This window comes from Coptis chinensis, unplaced genomic scaffold, assembly GCF_015680905.1.
Source record: "Coptis chinensis isolate HL-2020 unplaced genomic scaffold, ASM1568090v1 utg10707_pilon_pilon, whole genome shotgun sequence".
In the NCBI taxonomy this organism is placed as follows: Eukaryota; Viridiplantae; Streptophyta; class Magnoliopsida; order Ranunculales; family Ranunculaceae; genus Coptis; species Coptis chinensis.
The window spans coordinates 176,419-197,790 of record NW_028238096.1 but is presented as its reverse complement, the minus strand read 5'-3'; the positions used below and the strand labels follow the sequence as shown (position 1 = coordinate 197,790).

General features: G+C 35.5%; 2 protein-coding genes and 1 long non-coding RNA gene across 3 annotated transcripts; all 3 read right to left on the bottom strand.

Moving 5' to 3' along the window:
- Positions 1 to 590: 590 nt before the first annotated feature.
- Positions 591 to 1,456, bottom strand: LOC147474226 (uncharacterized). The gene is made up of 4 exons (XM_086586490.1): positions 1,309 to 1,456; positions 1,109 to 1,243; positions 728 to 814; positions 591 to 632 (listed from the first exon to the last, which is right to left on the bottom strand). Exons 1-4 carry the CDS (start codon positions 1,390 to 1,392, stop codon positions 615 to 617), a joined length of 324 nt encoding a protein of 107 aa, XP_086442616.1. The 5' UTR covers positions 1,393 to 1,456; the 3' UTR covers positions 591 to 614.
- Positions 1,457 to 2,142: 686 nt separating this feature from the next.
- On the bottom strand, positions 2,143 to 11,522 carry LOC147474225 (katanin p80 WD40 repeat-containing subunit B1 homolog KTN80.4-like). The gene is made up of 18 exons (XM_086586491.1): positions 11,130 to 11,522; positions 10,841 to 10,971; positions 10,608 to 10,725; positions 10,277 to 10,503; positions 10,047 to 10,149; positions 9,271 to 9,341; positions 9,051 to 9,125; positions 8,827 to 8,969; position 8,743; positions 8,482 to 8,710; positions 7,833 to 8,360; positions 7,019 to 7,078; positions 6,817 to 6,938; positions 6,248 to 6,373; positions 4,685 to 4,759; positions 4,479 to 4,591; positions 2,805 to 3,116; positions 2,143 to 2,700 (listed from the first exon to the last, which is right to left on the bottom strand). The coding sequence occupies exons 1-17, from the start codon at positions 11,155 to 11,157 to the stop codon at positions 2,912 to 2,914; spliced, it is 2,355 nt and encodes a 784-aa protein (XP_086442617.1). The 5' UTR covers positions 11,158 to 11,522; the 3' UTR covers positions 2,143 to 2,700; positions 2,805 to 2,911.
- A 2,299-nt stretch (positions 11,523 to 13,821) lies between these two features.
- On the bottom strand, positions 13,822 to 18,592 carry LOC147474224 (uncharacterized). The gene is made up of 2 exons (XR_015210069.1): positions 16,039 to 18,592; positions 13,822 to 14,586 (listed from the first exon to the last, which is right to left on the bottom strand). It is a non-coding gene; the product is annotated as an uncharacterized LOC147474224 (long non-coding RNA).
- Positions 18,593 to 21,372: the final 2,780 nt, after the last annotated feature.

The following is a 21,372-nucleotide window of genomic DNA, read 5'->3' as shown; positions in this document are numbered from 1 at the left end:
ACTACAGATAGAGTTGAATTCTCCAACTTATTTATATTTTCAAAATATAAGTGCCAATGACAAACCACTTCCTGTCCTTGATATTCCTACTCAAGTACTCACTAAAAATTAGAAACTAAAAAATAAAATATAAAAAAATAACCACACACACACACACACACATATTTATATATATTCTAAAAAAAATATGTACTTATTTTTAAATACGTAAGTAAAACTTCACCTAGAAAATGAATTCAAACCTATTATTTTATTTTACTTTTGATATGATCTATTCACCATGAAGATCAACTCCACCTAAATTTCAGCTCATTTGGAAACTTCTAACCTAGGCAAAATTTGATCAAATATAAAATCCCTCTTCCTTGTAAAAATTTGATCAAAGATCACTAATATTTGAGGGAGCTGACCAGTTAAAGAGGAGAGATAGTCCCTTAGCATTGCCCATTTGATAGCATTGACAAGAACAAAAGTATTTCCGGAAATGGAAAGAAAAAGGCATTACCATTTTGTTTGGTTCTGAGCAAGTATGTGAATTGCCTTGTTACTCCAATCAAGATCATTCCATGCATCCACATTCCCATCAAATGAATGGAATAGCAATATTGAGCTATTCACAGATAGAAACTGAACTAGAAAAAAAAGGAAAACCTAAAACTGGTGACAAGAAATTTTTGGGCTAGAGTGAAAAGAATCATGTTAAGGAAAGTGGCGGATACACATATACCTTCTTGACCATGGTGTCTACATTTCTCTTTTGCTTAAGACCAACAGGAACTGCCAGGAGAGCAGAGGACTTTTCTCGAGCATCATCCTATAAAAGTATAATGGGCAGCAAAGATTTAAAAAGAAAATTAGGCGTTAAATGTTTACCTATATGTGAAACAGAAGGTTTGACAGTAGAAATAGTAACCACATGATTTTATTATACCTAACAATAAGAAGTAAATGAAATTTAATATCAAACAGTGAAATCAAAATTTATGGGACAGTAATAATGTTTGAATTGGTAAATTTGATGATTAATAGGAGTACAGTTGGTATTATTTTCATAATATATTTCTACAAATTTAAAATGGTAAACAAGGAGAAGAGTTGTTGGTCATACTTGAAGGAAGCTAGGTCTGGAGGAGGTCCAGAGGGGTCTGAGTTGCAAGTCAGAGGTAGATTGGACAATGCCTCTAGGTAACAAAGAAGAGCCGGCTCTTCTTCTTCCCAAGTAGTAATCCCATCGCCTCTCAATCTGACCAAAACAAGGTAAGGATATATATATTATACAAGTAAGGCCGGAAGGTCGGGGGTATGTACCTTGAAATGCTCGTATTGAAGCTTTGTGGCGACGAAAACTAGGATGAATAGGAGAGCTGCAAAGAGGCTCCACGAACCTTTCATCCTAAATTGCTTCTTTAATTAATTTAATTAATTAAACAAACCCGGACTTTTCGATATTTTCTTTTTCTTATATATTTATATATTTTATATTTTATAATAATTCTACCAAGAAGAAATAAAAACTGTCTTTCTGTTTTGATCCACCAACGGCAAAGAATGAAAGAGTCCAAGAGGAAGACCGGGTTTTGTGTTGTGTTTATTTTTCTTTATACGCGGTCTCCTCTTTCCTACGTACTACAACGTTACAACAAAAATACAATCTGTCGAATGACTACTCCAACAACAATTAGCCCCCCGGTGTTTCCCTCCCCCTCTCCCTTCTCTACAGTTAGACATAAGGTAAACCTTTTTAAATCTCCAACTACCCTTTTTATTTTTCGATAATGAAATCTCTATACGCACCAAAGGGTCAGAATGCAAGAATGGTGCATGTTTTTGAAGGTATGCTGTCGTGCAAATCAATCAAACATATTTATTTTAGAAGAGTAAAGAAAACCTTCCTGAATCTTCACAAGGCAGAAGGTGCCAAATTTGTTTACGTTTTCCTTCTTCGGTCTTAAGAATAAAAATTTAAGATCTTAAATTAGGTCTCGTAATCCGATATTTCTTCAGTGTCAATTTAATGATTTATAACGCCCGAGCGGCTTTAATGAAAGTGCTCGAGTCAGACACGTGCAGGTATGGAATTTCTAGAAATGGCTACTTCTCAGCAGAAAAGTCACCCTAAAAACAACGCACTGACACAACAACTGAATCTAAATCTTGCTCTACGACGTATTAACATTAAGAAAATCAGACTTCCCCTTTTTACAACAGCTCTAGCAGTGGAAAAATATATAATATTTATCTAACAAATCAATAAATTGATACAGGCTTCAGTCATGGGGGCGAAAAGGCCAAAAATTGCAAATGTCAAGACGGCAAAGACAAGATGGTTAGAAAGAATCCGTAGCCAGATCGTGGTTAGAGGTTCCCCGTAGGAGCATTGTAATTTTTCCTGTAGACTTGTGTTGAGTGATTCCTGTAGTAGTTAATTACAAACCGGCTCTGCTTGTACATACAGAGTGGTCAGACAAGATGGAAAGGAGACATCTGCATGTTTCAATCGGTACAATGTGATTTCCAGAAAAGCGCAAGTTAATGGGTTCTGTGTGATTTCCAGAAAGCACAAGTTCACTCAACAACAAAAGTTGTGTCCAGACTACCACGGTGTATCTTCTGATTCTATATTAGTATTAGTTGGCTCATATAACTTCTTGAAGAACTAGGTTAAGCTCATGAGCAGATTTTGCCACTGACCCTCCCCATCTGTGGAAAAGATAATATGGACCATGTAAGAACACTACCTGATGGTTCAAAAAAGGTGTTACCACAGTAAGCCACTGACTTGGCAAAATAAAACAAATTTGTACCTGGTCAGGGGGACGGAAGATAGTGTTTGACCTTTGTCAGCTCAATAAAACATTGATTACAGCTCATGTCTGATAAGAAGCAAACATGCACGTGGCATTAAGCCCAGTCATAAGCCAATATAAGGATATATATATATACATATATAAAAAGATTTGAGGAAGTTGAGAAAGGTAAGGTTGAGCAACTGAGCAAACCTTTGTTCCGCCTGAATATCTACACCAACAGAAGTAGATGCTGATAATGTTGAATGGATTACAGAACCGAAGATTTTGACAAGCTTCAGCAGCATTTCAAGGGATATACCTAACTGCCTGGTTTAGCACAAAGTAATATACTAGTAGTTGTAAGTCACACTGATATACTTGGCTGTACTATATAGTTATTTCATGCCCACTAAACGGATTTTAATGCACAAGTTCAGTGTTAAAAATATAATCATATCAAAACAAATCTTCATTTGGACCACAGAGCTGCCTAATGAGCTACACCACAAGCCAGCTGTCAGAAAAGTATCCAGTGGTATCTACTGGTTAAGACTTGGGAGGTTGGTTCCAAGGTCTTAGGAGCAAATTTTCATTTTTTGTATATTTTTTGTCAGGTCTTAGGCTCAATTCCGATCTTTTGGGGAAAAAAACAGAATTTAAAGGGGGTAGAGACATAAAAGTTCTAACTGTCACACACACACACACACACACACACATATATATGGGGCTGGCTACCTTGACAGCTTATCTTGACATCCACAATGAACTAAGAGCTGATTTTTAGGGAATATGTTCTCCATACAATAGAGATCATCTCCACAAATTATCAAGACATTTGAACATGTCTAACATTGCCAAAAGTTATGTTTAAGTTCAATATTTATCTAACGATCCACAATTTTAGCACTCTTTTTAATAAAACTAGACATCCAATTGAGACGAGTTTTGGTGGAGATTCTATTCCAAGATAGGAAGATCTTCTCTTCAGCCCTTAGTTTAATGTACAAATTCACTTTTAGGTTTTGGATGTCAAGATAAGCTGTCAAGTATATATATATATATATATATATATATATATATATATATATATATATATATATATCGAGAGAGAGAGAGAGAGAGAGAGAGAGAGAGAGAGAGAGTCTTTGTTCTTTCTGTTAATCTCTACCAATGAAAATTTGCATGGATATTCCCCCAACAGAGTAAGCATATATATATCTTGTCTTTGATTTACTTCTTTTACTATTCTTCTTGATTGTGTCGCATGCCAACATGTGCACATTTTTTTACAATGCATCCTGCAGTCTTTTATAACTACAATTCTGTTTACAGTAACTGGTTCTTAATACATTTAGAATTAATTATTTTATTAATAACAGTCACAAAATTTTCATGACTTAGAGCCTGTGTCACTGTCAGCCCATAAAGCTAAATTAGATTACAAATAATAACAAGAAGAAAAACCATATTCATGTATTAGAGATATCCTTTAGCATGGCCTAAAATACCAAGGCCAAGGACCAAAGGATACCATAACGTGCATAGATACAGAGTTGAGGCATAACCAAGACCAGAACCTTGTCTCGCATTTCAAGGCAAAAAGGGTTCATGCCTCAATTGACGGACCAAAAAGGGTGCTGAAGAGTGATCATGATCATAAGCAAAAATAGTGCTTAGGAAATTGCTTACCTATCCATCTTACTATCCAGAAGGCTTGCGAGTAGTGGAAGGAGGCATGTGCAAATATCCAAAGTGATAATATCAGTTTTTTCGTTCAAAATGCTGATTAGATCAGCAGAAACCTGCACTCCAGGGAATTAAGAAAACAAAATTAACTGGAGAAACCCCCCCAATGGACTTGGTGCCACTTTTACCACCTTAAAGACAATACTTACAGCATGATCAGCCATCTTCTCCATTGCATTAATGGCCCCCTTGATATCATTTCTTCCCAAATACCTGCGCAGCACCTGCCATAGATATGGAAAGCAGTCAGCTACCCTAACACCCTCCAGAGAGTCAAACAACAATTCTATTTGTGGAAAGGAAACCATTTTCATAATAAAAACAAGAAAAAGCACGCTGTAAAGAGCTTGACACAGATATTAAGAAGAAAATTTTAGAACAGAATGAGAGGGGGAAACATCCAAACTGGGTTGCAAATTTGTGTAGAAGGAACCGCAATACTTGGTTTACCCAATAACAAGGATAAAGGTATATTGATCTTGGATAATCAGATACTTAGATCAATGATTGCTTCCACTTTAATTTTAGGGGAATGATTGGTATAATAAAAGTAAAAGTATATCTAAGACATTGGACAAAAAATATATAAATAACTAACAACAACAACCTTTTCTAATTTTCATTTTCTCCTTTAAAGGCACCGGTATTGTCCCCCCAATGAAAAGGTTGCACTAGACAATAATAATTCCACCTGCTATTTCTTTATACGCTCCCATATGGCCGAGCTTGGGCTTATAGTCGTAGGAGAAAAGCCCGATGAAGCCCGGACCCGATCAGGCCCAAGCTGGACCCAATCCCGAGACCGGCGCAGCAAATATATGTACAAGAACCACCAAGGAATATTACTTCAGTCCGAGATGTGAGTTTGTGGACACCTTACTAGTAGGAAGCAAATTAAAAACTGACACAAATTTCAGAAGATGGGCTTCGTCAAATTAATAGGTGGATGCAATAACTTGCTAAATAAGTAAAAAAGAATGATTTTTACACTACCTCTTTAACTTTCATTTTTTTTTTTTTTGTTTTATTATTGTTTTGAAGAGGTAATGATCAAATGTATATATTAGCAGAAGAAATTAACACATGCTTGGTAGGATGAGCTATCCTAGTACAAGGTTAAGTAAACTAGAATAAAAACAGTAAAAACAAAAGATATAAAGAAGCATCCAAAGACAACAACAAGTACAACACATAATTCCTCTTTGTTTATAGAATCCCAATCAAAAGCAAAAAGCCTAAAAAGTTTCTCTTTGAACTCCCCTCTCAGACTTTGAGCCGCAACCCTAGCCTGTTCAGTTTTGATTATTTTATCTTTTCAGCTTGGCCAGCCTTAGCCCTCAGGTTGGGTACTGATGTAAAAGCATCGATATTATCAATATATTCAACTTTTCCTTGCCAAAATGAAAGAAAAGTAATAAGCACTTCTTTTTCAACCTGACCCAAGATTGATGGCCACAAAATTTTGTTTACTTGAGAAATCTAAAAGCATTTAACAGTTGATATATTTTATATGTGCAATAGTAAAAGAGTGCAGGTGAACGAGCAAACAAATTAAGATATGCTATTGAAACAAGCTGATCACTTTATTCTTAATTATGCATAAATATTATATCAAAGCATTATACGTTATAAGCTTAGGACTTGCTAATCTCTTCATTAACTTCCCAAAAAAACAAGAAAGGAAATAGAGAATAGAGCCCTTATCTAAACACCTGTAGTTTTGTTAGACGAGACTGCATAGAGCCCATGAACTGATCCCGCTGATCCATGAGATCTGCAATAGCATCCTCATCACTTGCAGAATCCATTTCATTCCCAGACGACTGGTGGTGTCGTCTCTGTTTAACAAATTGAGTGACAGAGATGAAAGTTAGGCAAAGAGCATCACTTTCACCCAATTCATTACCTTGAGTATTGTCAATAAGCAACATTACCATAAGTGATAACTTTTGCTTCTAGGAGTTTCAATTAAATGAAAGAAGCGTGACATTTTTATCCATTTCGTCGATATAACTGTGCTATCTCGGGTAATATCTTGACAATTCAATATTAAACTGGTTTCTAGGCCATTTTAGTCTGGCCAATTTCCAGTTTTTGCCAAATATGTTTCCAAATTCCGCATAAAATTCATTTTCTAATCCACCCAAAAAAAAAATTCTTTCGGATTTTTGAACGACAGATCTAGTAATTAGAAATTATATAGAAATGTAAAAAAGAAAGATCAAGGAAGAAACAAGAAACTACACAAAAGGCCTAAAAGGTTACGAGTTAATTAGCATACCAAATTCAACGTGTGAATATTAGTTGCAGATACATTTTCACAGGTATCACTGGAGGTAGGATCTTCACAGGTGGGAGATCCATCTTTCCTTTCCCAACTTGCAACAAGTGAGCGGGTCCTTCCTTTTCATACGCAATAAAGATCATCTCAGGCTTAGTTGAATTTCTTAGTAACATTGACCGAAAAGCAAGAAAGGGTATACCTCCTTTTGGAACGTCAATAGAAATAGTATCTCTGTTTGGTCTTTGCATCCGAGCATCATCTGAAACAAGAAATGGTATATTTGTGTTATCAAAAAGAATACATCACATCTGAGCAAGAGGACTAAAATTAGGTATTAATTTCATCAACCATTAAAATTATCCACAAAAAGACAAATAAAAAGAAACATCACTACAATTTCATGTCAAACCGAAAAATCATGTGATTCAAAAACATAGAGGAAAATACACTATGGACATAAAAGAATAAAGACAGTCAAGCATTTGTTAGTGCTGTAACAGTTTCCTCTTAATATGAAGATATTTGCAGTGACAGGTACAATCAGCCCACATAACACTAATATTGCATTAACACATCCCAAGATTAGATAGCACTGTAGGATTTGAATTAGATAAATATAAAAGACAATTGTAATCGACACGGTGCTCATTTTTTGGCGTCCTTGTACATAGACCATCTGGACATACATAACAAGAATACTGCATTATATGGCAACAAACAACATATCCCAAGATTAAGTAGAACCGTGAGGATTTGAATTAGATAAACATAAAAGATTTGAGTCATCGAAGCGGTGCTACAGCAAAGTTCGATCCGCGTTTCAGAATCGTAAGCCACCTTCAGATATTTTTCAGAAAGGTCAGAGTGGACAGCGATGGTCTTCAAATACATACAAAACTACTAGGATGAAGTCTACAGAGTACAACTGCATAATTACTATCGTGAAACCAATAGCTTCTAGAAGTGGAAGAGATGATCAAAGATGTTAAAAAACGCAGTAAGATAGCACGTACAAACTTCATACTGGTAACCTGAAGAAGGCTCCATTGAGGAACTCTTTCTTTGCTTCCCTGTCCCCGTGTATCTCACATCCGTCACATTTCTTTCCGCCATTGGTATCTGCTGATTTAACTCATCAATTGCAGAAATGAAGTTCTGACTGGTCACTTCGCTAAACTCAGTAGTCTTACAACTCATAGTTCTAGATTGGAGAGGTACACTTGGTCTCTCAGAATCATCTCTGTTGGAGAGCTTTTGAAAATCATTTGCTTTTGAGTGGATGGAGAATGAATTTGTTCTTCCAGACGTACCTACTTCTTTTCTGGTATCAGCTTCCTGCTCTAGCCGTGCACTAGTTCTTGGGACAATGACAGGTATTGCATCTGACTTGCTAAAGATATGAAGATTTGTTGCTGCATTAGATTTCGATGAGCTCCTTTTCAGAGTGGTTGCACTAGGAGTTGCCACTGAACTCGCGGTGGTGGATTTTGGAGCAGGTGCTAATGGAACTCTTTGCGGAGTACCAGGAATACTGCTTGCAGCTTCAGTCAACACATTCAACCACAAAAATTAAGATTGTAATAGTAAACTTGAGGAAAGCAGGTGGATGTTGAGAAGAATAGGACTTAATCAGGTATAACTGTATAAGTTAAGAAGACATACATGTGAGTTTGGACTCCTTTATTGTAGGGTCTGAGTTATGTGAAACTGACAGTCTCCCTATAGGTTTACTCTCCTTTACCACAGGATCTGTGTTCTGTGAAACTGAGAGCCTTCCCAAGCTAGATTTTACACTGCTATCAGTTAGTGCAGCCAAATTACCACTTGAAGATTTGGATTCTTGGCGACCATTTGCTCGAGTGGCACTAGAGACCGAGTATGGCTCTATTCTCTGTAGACAAGACGTCAGTGTTGTGTTATAACACTTAGATTCTTATTTCATACTACAAGTAATGGTACTATAAATGAATGCAGATTGAGTGAAAAGAGGAGAAATCTGAGTAGTACGAGATGTCTACAACCCATACTCCAACACAACTTTGATTATAAGAGCAACCAAGAAGTTTTCCCTCGTGGATGTTCAAATCAGACAATCTAGACCATCCCACATCCACAGCATCATGACATCTTATTGGTTCCCATGAGAAAACCTGAGTATTTAAATGGTCAAAACTTAAACCAGAGGAATAATTTATTAAACTCACATTACAAAAATCAGAAAAGGAGCTTACTTTCAGACTTTCATGCAATCCACAGAGTAACGTCCTCCCATCAGGATTGAAGGTCATGGACCGCACTCCAGTGGTCTACAAAATGAATATATAATTAAAACTCAACTATGCTCTATCAACTAGTCAACATACATTGCACAAGAAAAATGATTTTGTAGGTATTTTGGAGATAATTTACGAGATTTTGAAGAGAATGAAAAGGTAAAAACTTGGAAAATACCTCAGGTCCAGCTGAACCAATCAGCTCAAAAGTTTCAAGGTCCCAGAATTTAACAGTTCTATCAGCTGAACCTGCGCGAATTAAAAACAATATACATGCTTTGACTGGGTCGTAATACATGAAACCAGTAAAAGATGAGGAATACCCATTCAAAGATTCACTCATAGCATGGTGCAAAGAGAGGCAGGTTCACCTATTCACCAGCACTTAAGGCAAAAGTTGCAAGGGTTTTCCTGTTTCCAAAGGTTATGAATGGTAAGGAACTTGTCCTAGGCTGAACTCCGGCATGCCACTTCGACCAAACTATAGAACTCCGTATAAAACTATGAAGGAAATGGGAATCCTATCAATGACAAATACAGTATGGGATGGTGATCCGAAGATCTAACCCTACTGGGGTTCTTTTTTGTCCCCTTCCCCTCCCCAAAATCCCCATGTTCTCAACAGTCAAAAAGGAGATCCAAAAATATCAAACAAAGTCGCCATAGTCAACTTCATGTTACTTAGTCGGTATGAAACCCAAAACCAAAGTGATAACGTCATTGTATCATTTATGCACACTTAATATTAAAACCGAGTAATACAATATAATTTTGGGACATTATACTGCAATGTACCACTTCTTATTTTTCTTTTTGGTAATTTTTCAGCTACAGACTACAGAAGGAAACACTTTTTTAGTGCTTTTACAAGTTAAGCAGAGCCCAGTGTTAGTCTAAAAGTTCTATGAACTGAATGTAGGGATAATACATTACACACATATATATTTTTATTACCTGTTGCCAAGAGAAACTCATGGGGATGAAAGTCTATGCACTGAACCTGGCCCTCATGGCACTTGAAATCATGCAATAGTTTTCCAGCAGTGAGATCCCACAACTGTCAATACAGTAATGGAATTGAAAAAAATTGCAAGTTAAAAACATGCAAAACAAATAAGAAATAATCTTAGCAGTCCTTTTTTATGGCTAAAATCCCAGAAAAATAAAAAGATGCCGTATTATACCTTAACAGTGTTGTCCTCTCCACCAGAAACAACCCAACGGCCATCTGGGGTGAATCTAATAGCATTAACACCACGTGTGTGGCCCTTGTATGTGTGAATACAGCCCTTCCTTCTGATATCCCATATCTTAAGATTTGTATCCAAAGAGCCAGAAGCAAAGAACTCCCCAAAGGGATGAAAATCAACTGATATACAATTTGATCTGTGTCCTGTAAGAGTGCGGACGACTGCAAAGACATAAACCCACCAATGTCTTGTAAGCCCATTGATGGCATACAAAATAAAACATAAATGACGCATTTCACGAGTTAATTGGGGTGCTTATACTTACTCTTTGCCTCTTCTAGGTCCCACAACTTGATTGTACCACTAGCTGCTCCAGCAGCCACCAATACTTCAGAAGAATCAAAACTTACGGACTCGATTGCACTTGTATGACCGGACAGGCTCTGCATTGGGAGGAGAAGATGAACCAAATTAAGAATATTCAGGTATAATTACGGTGGGTGAATAGATAATAAGAAAATGAGATGGGATTTAAAAAAGTGGGGAAAGGAGACTAACGAGAATGGAGTTGGGCTTGCCAATGGCCCAGAGGTTAACTTTGTGATCTTCACCGCCAGTGACAAGAACTCTGGAAGACTTCCTCCCGATCTTGAGACAATTTACATTGGAAGTGTGGGCTACGAACTCCTCTATTTTTTTGTTAAGGCAAACATATAAGAATGATGTGTGCATTTCTTCATTCAGCAGATCCAGCAAAAAAATTGAAATGAGCAATGGGTAGAGAGAGATCTAAACAAACAAAACCCTAGATAGACGTATAAAAATAAGAAATTAAATGGGAGGATACGTAGCTTATAAGCACGCTTGGTGGTCATGTCGAAGAAGAGGTGAAATGAAACCCTAGCTCCTCCGTCTTCTTGTTGTTCTGCACATACTGATGATTCTCCTCTTCTCCCGTGCTGGTCTTTCTCTCTCTTGAACAAAATAAATAAAAATAGCTGCTGCAGATCTTGTTAGTTTTTCGACACTCTCTCTCACGCCACATTCATTCCGAAAGATAAAACATCATTCATCGTCTACAAATTCAAATAATTAACACCATCTAAGATCTCGCCTTTCCCTCTCTGCTGCACTAATAACAAATAAAATTTATTATTTGTTATTTGTAATGAAAAGGGCAAAAATTTATTTCGTCCCTCTCACCCAACTCAAATCTCAGTGGCGGGCCACTCCCCAACCTCCTTTAAAGTTTAAACAAACATTTTTTTTTTTTATATTTCCTACTAATAATATTATTATTAATTAATACTGAAAAACAGAAATGGCTCAGAATTTAGATGAAAAAGGAGAGCTGTGATGTCAAGCTGACACAGCTTCTTTCTTTTATTGTACACAGTAAACACGGACAACGCAAGTACACAAACGTTAATCCAAACCCAAATGTAACTTGTGTCCCAATCGCCATACGTAAACACAACGAGTATTTGCACGTTCACTTTAAATATATATATATATTTTTATGGTGAATTCACTTTAAATAAATAAATAAGGGAATGAGTGAATGACTGCAATTTTGTTTTTAGGAGGGAAAGGTTTGCTGTTCAGATTTCAGAAGGAACTAGGGCGGCGCAATTTCTAGCGCACATGTCCTCCTCTCTCATTGTGTAACGAGTATGCGAACCGTGCTATGAATTGGTGTTTATTCAAATCTTTAAATTTGGCTATAGTATAATTTTTTGAATTCTAATTATAATCTAAAAAATAATATAAAAACATTATAAAAGTTGAATATAATTTGAGTGACGTGAATGAGATTTTCTATTTAAATAATATGAAGCTAATTCTAATTTCAATAAAGTGATAGAGTTTTTGGTAAATTATTTAAAAATGATGGAGCTGATTAGAATAATTAAGGGAGGTGGTTCTAAAATCATAAAATAGAGATATTACAAATACACGGTTGATAAATTTTCTTCCTAAAAATTCGGGCTTTTGAATTCTAGTTATAATCTAAAAAATAATATAAAAACATTAGGAAGGGTTGAATATAATTTGAGTGATGTGAATGAGGTTTTCTAAATTATTTTAAATGATATGAAGCTAATTCTAATTTCAATAAAGTGTGGGAATTTTTGGTAAATTGTTTAAAAATGAGGGAGCTGATTATAATAATTAAAGGAAGTGGTTCTAAAATCATAAAATAGAGATATTACAAATACACAGTTCCGTTCAGAAATTTTCCTCCTAAAGATCTGGCTATCATATAGTGTAGAGATTTATTTTTATTTTAATAAAATAAACTAATAAGTTACTTTTAAAAAAATCTAAAAACATTAATTACACTATTAACCAAAACCCATGAAGTTTTATAATCCTGGAGTATGATCGTTACTTTAAATGTTCAATTATACCTTAAGAACCCATCTAAAAAAAAGCCATATTAACCACTAGTACTCCATTAAGAACAACTTTCATTCCTCCAACCCTAAACAAATTCGTAAGTGACGATTACACAAATTTACTAACCATTCAGTCTAACTACACTTAACTGATACATGAGAGCAAGTCTAATGGGGCTATATGGGATGCTAAAGGCAAATATAACACTCCAACCACAAAAATGTCATTCCAATGGGCTACTAAAAGTGTCTTAATTTTGGAAGGAGTCGAAAACTCATCCAAAGTTAAGACTTTCGCTAGCAGCTGTTATAATAAGTTCGGGAGACGAACGGCATAATTTATGTCATCCGCGTGTTAAATTTCGACAGACGGTAGAAACTGTACCGTCCGAAAAAAATTCAACTTAAGTTACAAAATAATGGACGGACGACAAAAACTATGTCGTCTGTATCATTTAGCATTTCAAAACAAAAAACGCGATTGGATTGGTTTTTTTATTTTGGGGTGCCAAATTTGGCTGGGCAAGCTAAAAAGCCTATGTAACACCTTTTAGTAGCCCAATTTAACAACTCTCCATTGGACTTGCTCTGAAACATACAAAAGATTATGAGTAATGACGTCTGGTGATGCAATAATCCATACAACTGGATCATAGCATAAATCCTGACAATCACACCACCAATTCACCCGACCAAATGCACTTGTGTTACAAAATCTTACTAGTTTTGAATAATGACTACATAGGACAGTATTAGCTCACAGTATAAAAATAAAGCATACGATCTTGAAAATTGTATCTTTCCAATTGTTAATCTGAATATGAAGCAGTTCTTTATGCAATGCGGACAACACTTGATCTGGGAGTGACAAATATAGAGCTATTTACTGACTCAAAGCTTGTTGTGAATCAATTCGGTAGATCTTTTGTTGTTAGAAATGATAGGATGGTTGTGTATATTCAAAAAATGCATGAGCCATCAATTTATTTCAAATCCATTTGCAGTTTATCAGTGCTCTCGCAATAATAATCGTCGCGCCAATGTCTTAGCCTATCTCTTTGTTGCAGTTGATGTTAACAATGAACTAAAAATCCATGTTGATTTCCAATATTTTTCAAGCATAACTGTTATGGAATAATATGTTCAAAATTTATATATTGCTCGTCGATACTATTTCCATACGACATTTCGAATTCGAGCAAGTTAATGCTGTAACAACAATGAAAATAAAATATATAAGAGCTAACTCAATCGGTCGACACAAATTTATAATCTCACTCATATGAAGCAACTCAAAAAGATTTAGCCGACCATTAAGATTTGGGAGATCACTGTGTTGAGAGTGATTCTCCTCTCACACATGAAACCGACCAAAACAATGTTGATATAGAATATGAGTCCCACGAACCAGGTAATTCTCCAAAAGTACCACATTTGGATATCCAATCTATCAACGATAATTCTTCACCAGATGATTGGAGACCTACTTATTTAGAATATCTGCAACATGAAATTCTACCTGAAAATTCATCACTTTTCTACAAAATTAGGAGAGAAGCCTGAATATTTGTCATAATTCCAAATTCTAAAGGCAAGCTCCTACTTTATAGGAAGTCAAACAATTTCTGTCATCTCAGATGTCTTTTGAAATATCAAGGCCATCTAGTTCTCGAAGAGGTAACACATAAGATGCAACATCTTCAGGTTCGAGCTCAATTACTCGCTTTGCAACACGTTCTCTAGTGACGGAAGCCCCACATCACAACATCATTCTCAAAGGCAGACTGCATAATGATTTTCTCAACATCATCCAGTCTTCCAACACGACCAAGGAGGTCAACTACGCTCACACAATACTTCACGTTTGGATTTAGCCCGTGATCATTTTTCATGCTTTCAAAGTACCTATAGCCATCGACACATGAAAGGGTGTGTCAGTTATTTTAGAAGCTTATGCTAAGGAAATCTTGAAATAATGCGCTTTAGTTCTGTGACAATAAAGTACAATAAAAAAAAAATCAGATATGATTATTATATTAAAAGCAAATAAAAAATATATTATAACACGACCCGTTCTGATACCACTTGTTATGATTATTTTAATCCTACATCTTTAACATGCTAATATATTATTGATAAAAAAAAATAAAAAATAAAAAATTTCAAAGCCGAAATTGGATATTGACAATAAAGAAAAACTTTCCAAAACTAAATCCAAAACGTAGTCTCCAGCCTTCTAATAGTATTCACCACAAAACACATCACAAAATACTTTTGTTTTTCTCATACTTTTAGTTGTATGTTTTTTCTGGAAAGACTAATGGTCTATTTTACCAAAAAGTCATTATTTTATATAGAGAAATTTTGAGAATACGTAAGTGTGTGTAGTGAGATCCACTTAAAATTTCAAGTCTTGTCTTAAAGAGGACAAGTCATTGTCATTTAAGTACTTGTACTTGATATACTAGAACATTTTTAATATATATTTATTTAATATGGAAAATGCTCATTAATAAATTCATATTTACAATAAAGCCTTGGAACTTTCAAGAAAGTTATTTCCTACCATTAATTATATTTAAGTTTCTCCACCTTACTTGTACTGTATTCACAATTAGACCATTAGGAATTTGTTCTTCACTGTCACATCCATGTCTAATTGACCCAATGTGACATTTAACATCAATTGAAAGCATTAAAAACTATTTTATATCTTTGGTCAGGTTTGAGCTAAATTAGTTATGTCACAATTTTCTAATACATAACTCTGTAGAGTGGTGAATCTTTTATTAGAATACGTAATTCAAGACGTCCTATATTCATTACCCAAAACGTTAAGTCTAGTCTATTAATAGACATTATTTTTTAACGTTTCAAAGTAATAAATTTGAGACATAATGAGTTTTCACAATTCCTCAAGTCTAGAGATTAATTGGTAGAGTGAGATTTGCACACTAACATTAACAACGAATTTATAGTGTGTTCTCACTTTGATCCCCTCAGTGTCAGTTATGTGACCACACCATTCCTCCCAGAAAACGTGAATGGTTCTTAAATGTCCAAAGTCCAAACTACTATAATGAATTTTCTTGAAATTAAACAATAAAACCACTATGGAATACTGCATTATTGCCGAACTTTACTGTAAGGTAGAAATGAGGACTTCATCATTTTTTACTCCACCGGAGTACCATGTGCTACAAACAACTACAGGAAAGGGAAGGGACTTGAAAAGCACAGCAGGTTCCAGCATGTAGAAGGAATGAACTACACAGCCAAGGGATAAGAGATCCAGCTGCAAGCAAAGCTGTCGCTTTCTCTTACTGTTGTAATTAGATACATGACAAAGATACGAACCATTAGTAAACAGGAGATAGCAGTAGTCGCTCTCGTATTTCAGAAGATTTTCTGAAAACATCAATTCATTCATTTATCAGCCATCCCAAGACCATCAAGAGGGTCCGTTTGAAGCAACAGCCAAGAATGACTTGATGTCGAGAGTCCCAACAATTTGATGTGAATATTCATCTCTCCGTGGTTTCACCTCCATCATGCCTTCTGGGACGGTAACAAGTCCCACTAGCCCTCACTACATGACTCCTTGAGAGCATAAACAAGAATCAAAATGCTGCTAAAAAAACCTTTAAAAGTAAAACTAACTCCCTCCGATTGAAGCTTTCTTGGGCAACTCTTGATGGCAAAACAGTCTAAAAAAAGAGTTGAATCAGTTTCCATTGCAATGACATTAGTTTCAATCTGGATTGAGCCTAACAGATGGAGGCATACTAAATACGGAAACCTACTTATAATCTTGGTCTTGGTACCTTACCAAATTGCAATACCCACTATGCCTCCTTTCATTTTTCCTGAGACTTACAAGATTAAGAAATTACTTACGCAGGTAGAGGCAAATATTCCATATGAAATAACGAAAGTGTTGGTTAGTAGGAGAAGGTATCAAAACTTTTTTTTTTTTTTCTTTTTTATCTTTTTTTTTTCTGTAAAAGTTATCTTTAAGCCAAGAGGAGAAAGTGGCAGGATGAGATAACCTACAGCCACCACTGAATATCTCCATTTGAGCAAGATAATCACGTCCAACCCCCCCCCCCCCAGAATGAACCTCAAGATCCAAGACTCTAACAACTCCTTCACCATCCAGGGAGTAACAAACCACGGCAATTGACAGACAAAGTAACACCAAACCTCCCAACAAATGAAGAATAGATGACACTGTGACTAGCCTTCTGATAAGGCCGTAACCACATTAGGTATACACAAAGTACCAAAGCTTATAGTAATTTCCCTTCAATTGTCAAAACTGCGCTCCTGATTAGATTAACTAGATTGCTTTTCAAGGTTTTTGAATTTTAGACACAGCAGAAGTTCCCACTTGGAGAATCAATAGAAAGCTCTATACTTTTTTAGCTACGGGTAATTGGTTGTATTGATAGAAAAAATGAAATAATGTTACATTGTGTGCTAGTGAGAACCTTGAGTAGGCTCTCCAACATTACAAGAGTTCAAAACAGAAATCGGAAATATGTATCTATACATTCCATGTCATACTCATACATATAGGAAAAGTGAAGGGAACAGTAGAATACTAAATAGTTCGACAATTTTGGTCTGATGAAATCAAAGAAGCAAAACAACTAAACCGAATTGAAGGTAGGAGAAGAAAGCTAACATAGATGCACTTTAGAAATGAAGATAGCATGTAAAGACACCAATTGACAAAAGAAAAGGAAATTCGACTCAAGACAGAAGTATGGAGATTGTAGTTCATTGATATTCAAATAGTTAAAAGACAATCATTCATAAAAGAAAGTGGGGAGAGTGGATACAAAAGCTCAAAAATCAGGTATACAGGGTGCACACTGATATGTATATTACACTGCACACTGATTATATATGTGTCATTTTTTTATTTTTTTATTTTTTGGGTTGAAAAGAAGTGTGAGATGAATCAGGCCTCCTGACAAAAAGTACAACTTGATAGAAGGTAAAAGGCAAAAGCAATTGATGAGTGAGTGACCTGCCTCGTCCGTCCTTGAGTAATGAATCGTTTGAGTAGCGACCATCGTGTGATTATTATTGTTGGATTTAGAGATAATCGAACTCGTCTTCCTTGAGATGAGCAAGGAATTTGACGGGGCCGTCACGATCTGGGACTTGAGCAAAGAATTGGACCTTGAAAGGGAGATTGGCCGAGATGTGCTTACCCTTCCAGAAGCCAACGTACTGCTTAAGCTCGCCTTCCATGCCGCTGAGATCCAGCTCTGGGACCTTGGGGACGTGATACACCTTCAGGGGCACCTTAACCCTAACCCTAGCCCCAATCTTGGACTCCTCTGAATTTGCTGCTGCTTCAGAAGGTGAATCAGCTTTGAGAGCCACCTCACACGAAACGATACTTCGTCGTCCACGGCGGATCCAGGAGGAGGAAGTAAAGTGCTGCTGCGACTTTGCTACAACAGTAGCACTAGTACGAGGAATAGTTATCCTAATCCTACTTATTATTCCCCGGCTGCGGCACGACGTGTTGAAGACGGATGAAGGAGAAGGAGAATAAGAAAAAGACGATGATGAGATGGACAGGGGAGCTGTCGTCATGCTTAGGTACGCACTTTCTCTAAAAATGAAAATGAGTGGCAAGTCTCTCTCTCTCTGTATGCTTTACGTTTTCTCGTCTTCGTTGGTTGGTGGTAGTAGTAGTTTCAGGTTTCAAGTGGGGCAAAAGCACAAGCCCAAATGCCATCAAACTCCAAATGCGAAGGGATAGACTATATATGGACATGGATATTGGATGTACAACGCGTCTCCACCACCAGAATTATTGGATGGATAATAAAACTGTGCAATCTAGTCTAGAGTTTTAAACCAGACGTATTTTGCACCAAATTTTCGCATACCCCATAATTACTTTATTTAATAACACATCTATCAAATTAGTTTGGGGGTGTACCCTACTAGAAAATTTTCTATAAACAATTAAAATCCTTTTCATTTTGATTCCAATACCTATTTCGAATAAATTCCCGGTAAAAGTTCTCACTCTGTTTAATTAAAACCCCCTCCATCTATAATCTTACAGTGACTGAAACGATCATCCACTCTATATTTTTAGCACAGATAAATTATTCAAAAACGTTTGAAACTTTATTTTAGTCAAATCACATTAACACCATAATAAATCTAAACTCTATACCAAATACACCACCCCTTTTCTCTATCCTTGTCATTCACCCACTATTTCTCCCAATTCGCAAAGGTTGAATTCCCTCTATATCTCAATCCTCCAACTCTCACAATTCTAAATTCTCTCCCTCACCTTTCCTTCTCCACCTAACTTTCAAATACAAAAAACGGCTTATAAACAAAAAAAAAAAAACTTAAAAAACAACATATAAAAAGTGAATATCTCCCAAACTAGTACCGAGATTTTTTAAAGATTAACCTTACGCCTAAGCCCAAGGTGGTTATGTTGGGGAGGCATTGGTGTTAGTGTATCCATGGGTGGTGGCAGTGATACAGGTAACAAAGTCACTCTAAAGACAACATTGTATGGGTTTCCGTTAATAACCATTGTCGCACACTCACGCCCTACGAACTTTAGACATAGATAAAGGTGGAATTTAAGCCTAGCTATTCGAACTCGTTCATTTAATAAATTAGCCAAGTTTGAGTTCAGTCTATATTATATATAGTTCGTGTAACAAACGAGCTTGATGAAGTTTGGCTCGATAAGCTCAAATAGCATCACCGTATGTATAAAATAATCGAGCTATTCGGGTTTGGCTAGCTAAAAACTTCGTTCGAACTCGTTCATATATTATATGAGCCAAACTTGAACTTCAAAGCTTGCTTAATAAACAACCCGAGCTTGAGCATAGTGAAACTAGCTCGAATTCCACCTTACATATAGGCACAAAAAATCATTCTCTAAATAGCCCAGTAGTACCATACTCATACACTCTCTTATTGTGCAGTTAACATGACCATATATTTTATTTAATTCATTAATTCATTGTTATTATTATTATTATTATCCAAATATTAAAATAAAAAACAGAGTTAATTTGAGATACCCATTACCCACCATTTTGAAAGTGTTTTTTGGAGATACAAAAATACAAAAATACAAAAATGGGTTTAACACATTAAACCCATTGAAGAAGCTCGTGATTGTATTTTTAATCAAATCAAATCCAAGGTCTGAACCGTGTGCAATTAGACTCTGTTAAAGCCATTAGAACCCAGTAAATAAGGTGTTATTAGTGGGGTCACTACTTTCATTCGGTCAAAGTGTCAAACTCCATAACCAGTTTAATGGCGTTAATTGTCTAAACTTTAAAGATATTAAAGCAAGAAAAACAGTGGGTGTTTGGATCTAATTTTTCCAAAAAGTATTTTTCTGTTTTTAAATAAACATATTTTGTTGAGATTTTTTCTTAAAAGCTATTTTATCAAACTAATAAATTTCGTGATATTTCTCAAAATATCTTAGCATATCTCAGCATTTTTCACTAATGGGTAATTCATATGGCTTTTGGAGTTGGATGAGAAAACGAGAAGAAAAAATTGTTTTTTATTAAGCTGAAAAACAAGTTTTTACTATTTATCATAAAACATGTTTTTTAGATGAAAAACTATTTTATACAAAAATATAGATAAAGACCAAACATGTTTATTTTTTCAAAAAATATTTTTTCACTAATAAATTTTTATTGACAATAAATAAATAGGATCCAAATAAATTAAACACCGCCTTACTCTTTGGGTTCATTCTTTGCGCATAATTATATTCATCGAAGTTTCGATTTAAACTCATAATCAAGCCCAAATCTTTACATGAGGCTTATGGCAGCAATTTTGATAATTCTTTTCACTTCAATCTCCTAATTTTAATCTAATGCTGACCAATTAGGAGTTGTGTTCATCAACGACAGAGGAAAATCAATGCTTGGGATTTCTTTGGTTGGTTAGACCTCTTTTCATGATTTGTCTTATCGAATTGAATGAATTTTCATTGTCTTTATTTATATGATCTATGAATATATTGAGATGTTTTAATAGTGTCTTCAATGTTGAAATTTGTGGGCTTGCACAAGCTCCTTAACAATGCCAATATTAATGGTGATGATGAGATGAAGAAGACGAACGGTTGGGTTCTCAATTTTTTTAACAAGTTTTACAAGTAATTAAGACAGGTTTTCTTTTAAGCGACAAATTCTATTATCCTAAATACAAACTTGTTAGAACCAGCTGTCATTACATTACTATCAATAACTTTATGCAACCTCTTAAATAACTCAACAGACTATTGTACCAAGAAATCGAAAGTGTCGAAACTGAATAGAATGAAACAATGCTGATTAGTCTTACAAGTATATATCCTCATGTTTTTCGATCTTCTCTATCGCTGCTTCTCCCACCTTAAAAACTCCATTCCCGAGCCCTACCAATGAACATGCTTCAGTTACATCAACACACACATATTTTCTCTCAGACCAACTGTAAATCAATACATCTACAGGTCGGAACGTCGATTTACCCTCATTCGGATTAGTGAGAAAATTTATATGAACCTTTTTATTTATGTCAATATTTGAAACCTGAAAAATGTCCACAATGTGTTGTATGGTCCCCGAAAAGCATTCAATCAACTCATTTTGCAAACGGGATATAAAC